At 40.5% G+C, this 14,408-nt stretch overlaps 1 protein-coding gene across 8 annotated transcripts in view; it reads left to right on the forward strand.

Annotated features, from left to right (window-relative positions):
* The window catches only part of TMEM164 (transmembrane protein 164), a 161,324-nt gene that overhangs the window by 66,760 nt on the left and 80,156 nt on the right, over nucleotides 1–14,408 (forward strand). For all 8 annotated transcript variants that reach the window (XR_013825783.1, XR_013825784.1, XM_079911249.1 and 5 more), the window contains one exon: nucleotides 9,651–9,700. Coding sequence is in view for 4 of the 8 variants with exons in the window: in XM_079911249.1 (XP_079767375.1) it covers nucleotides 9,651–9,700 (50 nt within the window). In the remaining 4 variants the exon portion in view is untranslated. The remainder of the gene's footprint in view (nucleotides 1–9,650; nucleotides 9,701–14,408) is intronic.

A 14,408-nucleotide genomic window follows, 5' to 3' on the forward strand; every position in this document is an offset into this window, starting at 1 on the left:
ATTGAAGTGTAGTTGATTTGCAATGTTTTTTTAGTTTCAGTTGTACAACAAAGTGATTCACTTTTATATACATGTGTGTATATATATATATATATATATATATATATATATATATATATTCAGGTTCTTTTCCATTATAGGTTATTACAAGATGTTGACTATAGTTCCCTGTGCTATACAGTAGGACCTTGTTGTTTATCTATTTTATACATAGTAGTTTGCAAAAACTTTGTATCTTAAAATGATTTTCAATTTATAGAAGAGTTGTAAAGATACTACAGAGAATTTCTATATACCCTTCCTTCAACTTCCCCTAGTGTTAACATCTTGTATAACCATGGTAAAATCCTGAAAACTGAGAAATTAGCATTGGTGCTTGAACTAAACTATAGACTTTATTCCGATTTCACCAGTTTTTCCATACACGTCCTTTGTCTGTTCCAGGATCCAGTCCAGGATCGCACATTGCGTTTGGTTGTTAGGTCTCCTCCGTCCATGACAATTCCTTAGTCTCTGTCTTTTATTACCTTGTCAGTATTGAAGAGTACTTGGTCAGTTACTTTGTAAAGTGTTCCTTATTTGGACTTAACTTGATTTTTTTTTCATGATTAGATTTGAGTAATTTTGGCAAAAATACCACAGAAGTGATGTCCTCCCCTTCTTGGTGCATATCAGGGGGTACATGATGATATATGTTATTTCTGGTGATGTTAACCTTGGTCATTTGCCAGATTTTTCCACCGTAAAGTTACTATTTTACCTTTGTAATTAATAAGTACTTTCCATGCAAAAATGATCATCTTTCACTGCTAATCAGCATCTATCAATGGTTCTTGCGTACAATTATTGCTGCAGTGTTTGTCTAATGTTAATTTTGCTTCCCTCATGCCTTCTGCCTTTATCAGTCGGAATTCTACTGTTGGAAGAGCTGTCCCTTCTCTCCCATTTTTTGAGGGAGCAGTTAAGCGAGGGAAGAGGTTAGGGAAAGAAGACGGCAAGTTCAGATTTAGGCATGGTAGGCATGAGATACCTGTATAACATACAGATGGAAATATCCAGAAAGCATTTGTTATCTGCATCAAACAACAGTTGAGTTTAAGATGTTGGAGGCAGGCACTATTATTATTTTCTGTTTTAGAATGTAGAAACTGAGGTTCAGGGTGAAAACCTGAGGCATAGTGGGCAAGGCAGCTGAGGGCCACATTGTCTAGAGCCTTAATTACCCGACAGATGACTTTGGAATTTGTTCAGTGACTCACCAGTGCCAATTAAAAATTCGCCAGGAGGGAACAATTGATAATCAGATCCTAGCTCTTGATAGCACTGTGTGGAGCCATAGGGAGCCGCTTAATATTCCAAATTAAATAAAATCTAAGTACCTAATGAGTTGTATAGGCCATTGGGAAGAAAGAGGTGTTATCTGGAGTTATTGGAGAAGGCTTTGTGCGGGAACTAGAACTTGCTATGGGCCTGGATGGAATTTGCAGTGAGTGGAGAACAGAAAGGGCATCCAAGAAGGGTGATGCTATCAATAGCTCATACTTATTTTATTCCTTACAATGTGCCAGGCACTGAACTAAGGGCTTCAAACTAAGTGCTTTAATCTTCACCTCTACCCTATGAGATAGTACTAATGTAATTCTCATCTGACAGACGAGGAAACTGAGTCTCGAGTGTTTAAGGATTCTCTCCTTGTAGGCGGCTGGACAAGGGAAGCCAGGTAATATATTAGCACATTATAGTACAAGCGTGGAAATAGAACAAGTGTAGTTAGATGAATTGGAAGTTTAATCTAAGCTCTTGCTGATGTAGCGCACAGTAGGGATGGATTTTCTTTTGAGATCAGAATAATTATAGCTACTATGTCTTGAGTGCTAGCTATGTGCTAGACATTGTGCCAAGTGCTTTGATTGCTTTATCTCATTTGATCCTCTCCAAAACCTCGTGAGACATAGGTGCTATTTTTATCCCTATTTTAGAGTTGAAAATTCCTCCAGTCTCTTGTCCAAGGTTACGGTGCTGGTGAGCGGCAGAGCCAGCATGTGGACCCGAGTCTGTCTTTACTCTAAAGCCCATAATCTTAACCACTTAGCAAGGCTCCCTATCCTGCTTCCATTCTCTTAATAGGGATGAATTTGGCAGTGGGACCAGAAGACTTGATGTTTTTAAGCTAAGCTTCTCTGGTCCCTGGATAGTGCTTGGATGTGGACACTACCAAGTATATATGCCTTTGTGACTCTCCTTTTTCTATACCTCAGTCGTTGGCCAACCCCGTTCTTTCTTTGGGTATAATTCAAACAGGTTACAATGTGGTCTTTCAAGTCTGGGAACATTCTGGCTTTAAAATGAATTTGCAGTCTTTTAAATCTATCGTATGTTGATTTTTGAAGCCTGAGAGTTTGTTAGCAGGTACTCCAATTTCCCTTTTGTCTAAATTCTTGAGAGAAGGCTCTTTGTCAGCTCCTTATACTGACACAAATGGTAATTTCTCAGAAAGAGGTAAACAGAAGGAATTAATGGGAGGATCGAGGAAATGATGCTTTCTTTTGTTATTTGAAGGGTAAAAAAGAGGTAGCTAAAAGAAGAAAGATGAGAAGGCCATTCTCATGGAAGAGTGAGTAGGATTAGCAGTGATACAATTTCTTGATTTGGAGATTTAAAATTTTAAAATATTACGAAAACAATCGGGGACTCTTTTTTTAATCCCAGGGTTGTAAAAGACTCAAAGCATGGCGTCAAAGATAGAAGCCATCGAGGAAATAACAAGTATATCTGATTACATAAAGATATAAAAACTTCCATACGAAACTACCGTAACCAGAGCTACAACAATGGCAACATGGGAAAGATATTTGCAGTAAATGTCAAATAGTCTGTATTCAATGTCATTAAAATGTAAATAGCTCTTATAACCCAATAAGAAAAAGAACATACTAGTTGAAAAACAGGCAAGGCCACAGATGGTCACATCCCCAAAGAAGAAATATGGCTGGCCAAAAACCATGTTAGAAAATAGTTTAATATTTCTGGTAATCTGAGACATGCAAATTAAAGCAATAAAGAGTGTGTGTGTATTGTAGTGGAGGAAAATTAATTTTCCTTCTACCCTTCTAAATTCTTGTCTGAGATCCCCTTGTAATAAAAGACAGAATAACAAGAGGAAAACAAACAGACATTTAATAACTTGTATACCTCCTGTGTTCATGGGAGAGACCCAGGAAAACTGAATAACTCTGTCAAAGGGCCCAAGCCACCACCTCAAATATCATCTGCAGCTAAAGACAAAAGGGTGGAGGGAGCCAGTTCCTGAAGGTGACCAGGAAAAGCACAGTAAACAAGGGTAAGGTTGTTATGCAGATTTAAGTTGCTGCCTTTTCTATTGATAAGGGTTTCTAGAGATTCAGAGTCATCCTTCTCTTGTACAGAGAGACATCCTTACAAATGGAGTTTTCCTTTATAAATGTAAATGTCTCTTACAGAAAGAGTCTTATATACTTGATTTTCAGGGCTTCTCCTGTATCTGCTTTTTTTTTTTAAACCAGCTCAAAATAGTCCTTATGCCAAAGAGACATATTCGGGGGTGGCAAATTCTGCTCCCCTTCAGTGTTTTGCCTTTTAAAAAGTGATAATGACCTATTTGGCCAGGCTGTAGCAGAAACACATTCTCATATGTTGCTGGCGGGAGTATAAATTCAAAGACATTTTCTGGAAGGCAGTTTAGAATTATCCGTTAAAAGCCTTAAAATGTATACTCCCTTTGAAGACCTAGAAATTCTTATTCTACAAATGGAGGCTAAATAGAGAAGGATCTGAAAATTTAGACGTAACTTACGTGTGCGACAGGAGGAGATTGATTGAGTAAATTGTTGCATATCCATATAATTGAATAAAATGAAGCTATTAGAAAATGAGATTGTAGAAGCATGTTTATGACATGGAGTATGTTCAGGATACAGTTTGGGACAATGCATGAGGCCATGCTAAGGAACTTGAGCTTTTCCTGTAGTTACTGGCCAGCCATTAAGGGATTTTAAAGGGTAGCTCAGAGCTGCATTTTAGATAGATCCCTCTTGCAGCAATGTGTCTGGAGGCAAGAGGCCAGTGAACATTATTTCAGTGGTCCAGGGAGAGAGAAGATGAGGACCCAAGAGTATAAACATTGGTGAACAGAGCCTAGGACAGACTTTGGGCAGCCCAAGGAATGGTGGGTAATGTTTGTAAGCACTCCTGTTTAGGAACCCCCAAATTGTCGGGTGCTCTCATAGGCGGTGGAGCCAGGAGAATTGGAGCTGCAAGGGCTGGGCCTCGGAAGATTGTGTTGCAGGCCAAACGCAACTCTCCTGTCCCTCTCTTACTCTCTTTCCCTTTCATTTCGTTTTCCCATCCCTCTTCACTGCTTAACCTGTCTAGCCCTTCAATTAGGATGGTCTTGGTGACTGGCCGTCCTTCCCAAATACATCTCTCATAGTGTTACCGCTTCCTCCTGTGAATAAAAATTATCTTCTTTCCGCGTTATGACCATGGGGGTTTACTGAATCTAATGTTTGGGTAGAGCAGAATTTGACAGGGAGTTGGATATTGATGCCGGTGAACTTGGGGCTGATATGACTGTGGAACAGAGACAGGAACAGGAGTGGGTCGAGTGATGCTGAGAGCTTGGGTAGGGAAGGTGGGAACCTGGTACCAGAGTGGTTCAGAGGTAGAGGATGAACTGGAACAGCTGCTGGTGCCTAGATTAGATGCTTAGGAAAAAGCTGAATTTTCGAGTTTGTGGGCAAGACGCTAGACCAGTCTCTCCTGGGGAAGCTGCGAGAGCGTGGTTTTTGAATGGAACCTGAAGGGTTTTCCAGGAAAAACCAGCCAAACAAGAGTCCAGTTCTGTAAGGATTCAGGAACTGCCAGCACCCAGCAGATCTGGGAATGAAGCAGGTTGGAGCTAAGATGAGCCTGTCCTTAGAGACTGCTGGACTCTGAAATCCATCTGCGTAAATATAATTTGCTGCCCAGGCAGGTTTGTGTTTTGAGATGTCTCGCCTTGTGAGGAGTAGATTTTTGTGTGGTGGTACAGGTGTGGGGCTCCTGCGGTGGCACCATGTGTTCTGTTGGGGGGTCTAGGGGCAGGGCTAGAGTCTAAAGAAGAGAAGCCCCCGTGAGGCTGGGACCATGTCAGGTGTGAGGTGGAAAGTGTGTTGATCTGGGAGTTACGGGACCTGGGTTCTTGCCAGAAACCTTGTCAGAACCTTCCCCCTGGGTTTCTCCATCTGTAAAATGGGATTTCATAGCAAGGCCCTGCTTACCTCCCAGGCGATGGGTAAGTGGAAGTGCTTTGTAGCATCTCTCTGTGTGCTCCCTGCCCACGCCCTTTTCTTCAGGTGCCCAGCTGGGCGGATGGCAGCGTGAGCACAGAGTGCCGAGTCGGTGCTGGGATGTGCTCATATGCCTTCTCATCTTCCTGCCGTCCTTGTTTGTACTTCCAAGTGTCCTCTCTTCCCACCCTGTTTGCAGCTTAAGTGATAGTTTAGCTTTCCGTCTGCTAGGCTGAAACAAACGCCGGCAAAATTTGGAGGCAGTTGGCAGCCAATCAAAGAAGAGAGCAGGGATATTCGGGCCAAGGCTGGGGGCCTTTGGGCCTCTGAATTAACATGTTATCTTCACTCCTCTCCTTTGGTTAATCGTGATTATGGATGTGCCTCCAGCATGACAGAGCAGAGAGGTTTAGTGTCATAAATCTATGAAGTTGCCAGAGGAGACTGTGAGTTTACTGGAAAAAGATAGGATGGAGTTGGGATCCTTTTTCATATAAACTAAAAAGAATTTTGTTTATTTTTGGCTGTGCTGGGTCTTCGTTGCCGAGTGCGGGCTTTCTCTAGTTGTGGCGAGCTGGGGCTACTCTTTGTTGCGGTGCGCGGGCTCCTCATTGCGGTGGCTTCTCATTGCAGAGCACAGGCTCTAGGCATGCAGGCTTCAGTAGTTGTGGCACACGGGCTCAGTAGTTGTGGTGCACGGGCTTAGTTGCTCTGCAGCATGTGGGATCTTCCCGGACCAGGGCTCGAACCCATGTCCCTTGCATTGGCAGGCAGATTCTTAACCACTGTGGCAGGCGGATTCTTAACCACTGCACCACCAGGGAAGTCCCTGGGGTCATTTTTCAAATCTCCTTTTTTGATGTGTCTACATGTATCTGCTTTAAAGTTGGCTTGAAAAAGATACCCTCTATCCTGGTGTTGGGAATAGACAAGCAAGACGAGGAAGGCCAACGTGCTGGTTGGAAATGACATGGCCACAGGAAAGTAACTGTTGGAAACTCAGTTACAGTCAAGACTAGCAGAGCTACCTGAAGAGAAATCAGATGCATGAGTGAGTTGGGACTGGAGGCTTGCTTTCTTCAGTAGGTTTCTGGGCCTCTGGCATAGGGCTGTCGTGGATCAGAACCAGCCAAATGGAGCAGTTACAGGGAAATTGGCCCCCAAGAATCTGCTTATCTCCTCCTGGCTGTGCGTATAGAAAAGTAAGAGTGAACAGTGGGGCCCAGCGTCGCATTTTTGCTTCTCTGTTTTCGCATGTTGGAAGTATCTAGGGTATTCCAGAAGCTCAGGAAGACTGCTGGCACGGCTCTTAGGTGACTCCAGAAGTATTCTTTCCAAGGTGGTTAGGGGCCCCTGTCTGCTTTCTATATACTGTAGCTTCTGAATGTAGCCTTTGATGGGCCTGATGCTGGGTAACTCTGTACAGCCTCCAACTTGGTCCCTTGCCTACAGTGAGTAACTTTACTGCTGGGACAGTGGTAAAGAATACCAGCTTTGTTTCTTTCTTGGACTGCTCCTGACAGGTGGGGTTGAGGAGTGGGGTTAAGTTCATGTCTGGATGATTGAAATTCCAAGTTGACAATCCTTGTCCCAAACCATTAAGGTCAGATGTATTTCATAAGTCTGAATTATTTGGATTTTAGAAAGGCAATACAGTGAACGTGGTTTTTTTTTTTTTTGGCTGCGTCGGGTCTTCGTTGCTGCATGTGGGCTTTTCTCTAGTTGTGGCGAGCGGGGGCTACTCTTCGTTGCGGTGCGCGGGCTTCTCATTGTGGTGGCTTCTCTTGTTGAGGAGCTCGGGCTCTAGGTGCGCGGGCTTCAGTAGTTGTGGCACGCAGGCTCTGTACTTGTGGCTCGTGAGCTGTACAGCTCAGGCTCAGTAGTTGTGGCACATGGGCTTAGTTGCTTCACGGCATGTGGGATCTTCCTGGACCAGGGCTTGAACCTGCGTCCCCTGCACAGGCAGACAGATTCTCAACCACTGTGCCACCAGGGAAGCCCCAGTGAACGTGTTTTACAGACACTCCCAGTGGGGTCTGGGACAGCACCCCGTATTCAAAATACATTCTTTTTGTGGAAAATGTGTGTATACTCACCATAAATGGAATAAAGAAAGTCTGTAAGTAGCCCCAGCTCAGTTCAAGTCATATCTGCTACCAAATTAGTTTTGAAAAGAAACCAAACAAACCAAAAACAGACTTTTGGTTTTTAGAGCTTTTTGGATTTGGCGATTGCAGTTAAAGAATTGTGGACCTGCGATTGTCATTGGTTTTGCACTTTTAATCAAATTGATCCACAGGGGAAAGGCATGTTCTCGATGGATATTTTCTTGGCGGGGTTCTCTGATGAAGTATTGTGTGGGTAATGGACTCCTGGCCGTGTTCCTTTCAAGACCCTTTTTCTTTTCCATTCTTTCTCTTCTTCGTGGCAGGGATTCAAGCAGGTGTCTCTACTTATAGTGATTTTCCTTATAGTACCCTTTCCTCTTAAGTGTAGATTCTGAGAGAACTGAAGGACAGAATATAAAGAATATACTCGTGACAAAGCCAAACTAGCCCATAATGCAGATAATGTCTGCTCATAAATGCTCACCACAGGAGAGGGACACATATCAATGATTTTGTATATCCTCACCATTAAGTCACTGTAGGTAAGGTGACTCCATAAACATGAGTTTCATTCTTTTGTCAATCCTTCTCCTGCTGAATGTCTTTTTTTTTTTTTCCCTGAATGTCTTTGATCAAACCTTCAGCACATCTGGCTGCCTGGAGTGTTTGAATCTCCTGGGGCATTTGTTAAAATGCGCAGATTCCCGGAACCCCAAACTTCTGGCATCAGCACTCCCAATGGGGGGAGCCCAGGAATTTGCTCATTTTATAAGTGCTCTGCAGGGCTTTCCTTGTCCCTCTTGAGAACCAGTGCTTTGGTGCAGTCAGACTGCCACGGCTATAGGTTTTTGAAGGCTGTAACCCAGGCCTAGTTCAAACCAAGTAGCATGGAACTGATGGTCTCTTAGAAGGACCAGGTTCTTTTTGTTTGGTTTGAGCAGGGAGACTAGAAGAGGACCCACTTAGTCATGCTTCGAAACAAACCAATCAAATGTGAAGGAGGAAAATAATAATAATAGAAGAAAAACAACGGAAGTTTAAAAACATGTATACCTCCTGTATACATGAGGGAGACTCAGGAAAACTGACTAACTCCCTGAAATGGCCCAATCCACCACCTGAAATACCATCTTCAGCCAAAGTTAAAAGAAAGATGTTGAGTGTTGGTTGGTGGGTAGGGGTGGAGGAGACCAGTTCCTGGAGGTGACCAGGAAAAGCACAGTGAACAAGGGTAGGGTTGTTAGGCAGATTTAGGTCCTTGCCTTCTCCATTGTTGAGAGTTTCTAGAGATTTCGAGTCTTCCTTCTTTTCCTAGAGGGAGACACCTTAACAAATGGAGATTTTCCTGATAAGTGTAGATGTCTCTTACAGAAGGGTAACTTCTACACAGTTTTCAGAGCTTTTCCTATGTCTGTTGTTTCTTAAAAACAACCAGCCTAAAGGAATCCTTATGCCAAAGAAACAAACTTTGGGGTAGCAAATTCTGTTCCCCTTCAAAATCAAAGGGAGGTTGAGGGCCTGGGGGGTGGCAATATTGATAGGATTGCCAGATGAAATACAGGCTGTCCAGTTAAATTTGAATTTCAGATAAACAATGAATAATGTTTTAGTATATGTACGTTCCATACACTATTCAGGATATACTTATACTAAAACATTGTTCATTGTTTATTTGGAATTCAAATTTAACTTGGCATCCTGTATTTTTCTTTCTAAATCTGGTAAAGCTAGGTATTGATTAACCCACCTTCCCCCATGGGAGGCAAACCAGATGGCATTTGTGTAATTTGTCCTATCTCAGAATCCATTTTTACTTGTCCTAGGTTAAAAGCTTGTCATACTGGCTACTCGTGTCATGCTGATCTTGAAGAATTGAAAAACTGAGTCTTCTAGAGGTTAAGAGGAAGTGTTTTAGAGGCTGAAATGGCTTAAGAAAAGCTCTCCCCATCTCCTACCCCTCCACCAATTACTTCTTCCGCTCTTCATCCATCTCTTTCCCTCTCTCCCCGACCTACCCCTTCCCCATCACACACACACAGCCGGAACAGACAGGCACACACAGATGCATGTGCAAACACAGACATGTTTGGAAAACCACCTGCTTGTCTTTTAAAGACTTTTATGTTACATTTTCTGTGTAAGAGTTTGGTTATTAATTATTATTATTAAAATAACACTGTCTCACTGTGTCCAGCATTTCTCTTGATAACCATACTTAATTTTTTTTCCATTGCAGATCTTTCTCCTGGCCTGCCCTCCATGTCCGGGAGCTGTCGTCGTCTTCAAGTAAGGGGAGATTGTTTTTCTGTTGCCATTGCTGAACTGCCTTGTCTGTTTGATAACAAAGGATGATGAACACATTGCTTGTGACCACCTTGAACCTGCAGTGCTTTGTGTCTGGGCTTCCCAAGGGACAAAAGTCTTCAAGGGTCCAATGAAACAGGCAAATGTTGTATGTGGAGATTTGGCCTTTGTGCTTTTGTCAGGCCCTGACAGATCCTTTTTAGCGATTCTCTGTGGTGGTGTTTTATGGCCAAGACATTCCCCCTTGGAAGTTTGCCGCCCTCGTAAAGTTTCTCTTGAGTGTGCTCAAGTTTCTCTTGAGACAGCTCCCCTCCTTTAGCGAATCTTTGTACTGTGGTCCTGCTGTTCCACTGAGGATACTTTGAAGGACTTTGTTTTGTGTTTTTATGGGGTTGTTTTGTTGTTAAAGTGCAAATTAAATTGAGGAGAGAAAAATATCACCTTATTACAGGTCCTGACTTTCTTTAAAATTGAAAAGCATCAGATCCATTAAAGTGTATTGCAGGCAAATCATGTTTGTCTGAAGGCAAGTTTGCTTAAATGAAATTCTCAAGAGTCCCGGAAGCCTCATTTTAACCACGAGTTGTGACCATCTCATTTATCAAACCTTTTATTAGAGTTGCTAATGAGAAGCTAAATCGACCCAATTAATTTTGTCTCTTTCCCCCTTCTCTGGCCCCCATTTTGGAGCTGTTTCTGAGCAGGGAAATGGCTGCAAGCCAGAGAGAGAGGGCAAAAAGTAAAGAGCCCAGCCAATCCTTAGATAATTGAGAGTGGTGTAAATGGCTTTCTGATTTAGTTAAGTCTTTAAAGTGTTAGGTAGGGGAAAATATACCCTATTTGCTGCTTCAGATAGCTCCTTGGAATAGCCACTTAGTCTCTTGCCTAAGGTGAATAACTTTCTGCTGGTTGAGGGGTAATGGATCCTGATTTCATAAGCTCTTACTTGGACAGCTTCTAAGCGGAAGGTGTATTTAACCCTGTTTTCCCCCCTTGATTTCCCAAAATGGGCTCAATTTTTCAGTGGCATGTTTTAAAAGTCACATTTATTGGCTTTATTTCATTATTATGAGAGTAACAGTTCTCATTATAGAAAATGCAGAAACATAAAGGAGAAAATAAACACCACCCCTAATCCCACCAAGAGATTATTTTGGTTATTGCCTTCCTTTTATGCTTTTTTTAAAATTTAACAAGCAGAGACCACATTTAGTTTTTTTTATTGTATCTTTTCTAAACTGAATTCAATTTATGTGTGTTTGTACATATAAAATACATAAATATAACTGCTGGATTTATTTTTTTATAGTGGTCCTTTTTACCCTGTCCTTTTCCTTATTTGGTTTGTCCCTCGCCTCTACCTTTCCACATCATCCCTGTATATTACCAAACCAGTATGTATCCTTCCATATTTTCTCCATGCTCACAGGTATACACACGCATACACACACACACACACACACACACATACACACACACACACACGGGTTTTGGAATGTTTTGCTGTTTTTGTTAATTGTTTTATAAAAATAGAATTCTATATATACTTTAACACATCCTACTTTTTTCATCTCATGAAAATCTATCAAAGCCTCTTGGTATGGCTCTTATTCTTTTAAAAGACTGGAAAATATTTCATGGATGCACAATTTATTTAGCTATTCCCCTACTAATGAACATTTACATTCTTTCCAGATTTCGGCCACTACAGTCGATGCTTGAATTAAACATCATTGTGCTTATGCCCTTATATACTGGTGCTTTCAATTTATACACACAGACACAAATGTTTATATATAAATAAATATTTGTTTCCATATTGCTTTACAAAAACAGGCTGTTATAATTCACTTTTCCCTTTTATATGTAACATATGAGATTATTGTTTGTTTCACATCCCTACTAGCATAAGGTTTTATGGTTCTTTTATAATTCTGACAACTTAATGGATGTATTTCCTTGGCTACTAATGCATTTTGGTTTTGTCTCTCTCTCTCTCTCTCTCTTTTGGTCCAGTTGGATTTTCTCTTTGAATTATCTGTTCATATTATCTGCCCATTTCCTAGGGGTTATTTATATTTTTCTTAACCTGTAAGCCCTCTTTGTATATTTTGGATATTGGCCCTTGGTCTACCATCTTTATTATAGATATCTTCCCCAAATCTGTATGTATTGACTTTACTGATGGTATATTTTTCCACATCATCTTTTTCATATCCAAATATGATTATTTTCTTAGAGCTTCTGGGTTCCCAGTCTTTGTTAAGACTGTTTTCTCAAAGATGGATAACCAGTGACAGTAGCATAATACGTTAAGTAATCCTTACTCTCCCCTGTGAACTGAACTGCTATCTTTGTGTCATCAAACTTTTTATATACGAGGATCCATTTATGGAGTCTCTGTTCTGTTTCATCTGTGTGTCTATTTGTGTACCTAAACCATGTTGATTGGATTACATTAGATGCAATAATATTTTTCTTGGCTATTCTTCGGTATTTTTTCTTTTCTGCACATTTTAATATCACTTATTCAGCCCTCCCAACCCCACCCTATTGGGATTCTAATTAGAATTGCATTAAATTTAAATTTCAGTTTTGTAAGAATTGATTTTTTAAAACCTATAGCTCTTTTTGTCTAAGAAATGGCATTTCTTTCCATCTGCTCAGATCTTGTTTTATGCCTTTCTTGATACATTTATTCTTAAAGATTTAAGGACTTTTTTGTTTGTTATGAGTGGAATACTATCCTCCTTTCCGTTCCTAAGTGCCTCTTGCTAGAATAGAAAAAGTTTATTAATTTTAAAAATAGTTTTTATATCTAGCTATCTTACCTAATCGTTTTGTTAGTTCTGGTAACTTTCATTTTAGTTTTATCTTTTCTTTCCAATGGTTATATCATTTATTTCATTTTCTTCTGTTTTTGCTAGAAACTCAAAGACAGCGTTAAATAAAAATGATGCTGGTGGGCCACTCTGTCTATAACTAATTTCAAATAGAAATGGTGTTCTTCCATAGTTGCTGTTGGTATTTGTCAAATAGTCTATTATATTTAAATAGTCTCCACATTTACTTGGAGATATTTTAAACGGAAATGGTTCTGTATTTTACCAAATGCTTTTGATAAACTAGGGTTTATTTGGGTGGCTTGTTATACTATCCCATCGATGTCTCTGCCGAGTTTGCCACCAATTTCAGACTCTTGTATTTGTAACAGCCAGCAGCCAGATTTCTCTTCACCATTCTTCCCAGACTGTTCCTTTACTCACACTTTTTTCATAGCTAGTCCGAACCATTTTTTCCTTCCAAATGAACTTAAAATGTTTTTGTCAGACTCTTCCTCCAAATACTGTTATTTTGATTGGAATTACTTTAAACCTAAAATTTCATTAATGTCATTACCATAGTGAGTCTCTCTATCCGGGAAAAGACATATGGTAGATTTCTTAATTTATTCTAGGGTGTGTGTGTGGATGGTGTATCCCGCAGATTTCTCATCAACGTCATTCCTGGACAGTTTGTAGTTTGTGGTATCATTTATTTATTATATTTTCAAACTAATTATTACTGGTACATAGGAAAGATTTTGATTTTTTTATATGTTTATTTTATATTTGGCCACCATGCTTAACTCTTTTAGTAGTTTTTCAGCTGCTTCACTTGGATTATTTTGGAAATTAATAGTATCAACTTCCATATGATAACTTTATCTCCCTTCAAAGAGCAACTTTTTTCAAGTCTGATTGTATTAACTAGAACTTCCAGGACGATGTTAAATAATAGTAGTACTGGCCGGAATTCTTGCCTTGTTTCTGATTTTAGTGGAAATGTTCCTAGTGTTTTCTCTGTTGACTCTCATGTTGTTTGTTGGTTAAGATTAAACATCCTTTATAATGTTAAAGAATTTATTCTTAAGTTATCAACCCCCCCTTTTAAAATCAGGAATGGTTGCTGAATTTAGCTAACGCTTTTTGAGAATCTATTGAGAGGTTCATTTGGGTTTTCTCCTTTGACCTCCCCATTTGGTGCGTTGCATTAATAGATTTCCTAATAACAACCTTTGTTGGATTTCTAAGGTCAGCTTTCCTTTTCCTCTGCACACTTGGGAGAGGTTCAGATCTGACCACCATACTATGAATTTGGTAGATTCTGCTCTTTGCCATCTCCAATGTGAAATTTAATTCTGCTGCAACAATATTTCTTTGTAATTCTTCCTTGGTTTGCTGAGCTTTCTCTTCACTCCAGTTTGGTGTCTTTCCTTCTCAATATGTTTTGATTCCAGTGGCTTTCTATACCTGTTTCACAGAGTCCACGTTTTCTTGTGTTCTCTTGAGGATGCCATCTTCTAAAATATTTCTTCTGGTTCAGACACTAAATGTAGACTTTTGTGCTTCCTCCAAGTCTTCAGAATGATACACATTTCCCTTCTGCTGCTAGAGGTTTTCATAGGAAGCATGCTGTCTTTGGGGGTATGTTTATGCATATTAGAAGGAAGATTTATTTATTCTTTGTTCAAGACACAGGGCACGTGGATTTCATTTGAGTATCCTCATATTCTCTTTGGTATTGGTTAGAACCCCTTCTCAGCTCCACTCCTGGTGGCCAGGTTGATGCCCAGAGCTTCCAACCCATTTCCCAGTGTCTAGCAGCTTCATCTGGTGGGTTCTGCTAGACGCATATAGAATCGCTTAGT

This window comes from Stenella coeruleoalba (assembly GCF_951394435.1).
Source record: "Stenella coeruleoalba genome assembly, chromosome: X".
In the NCBI taxonomy this organism is placed as follows: domain Eukaryota; kingdom Metazoa; phylum Chordata; class Mammalia; order Artiodactyla; family Delphinidae; genus Stenella; species Stenella coeruleoalba.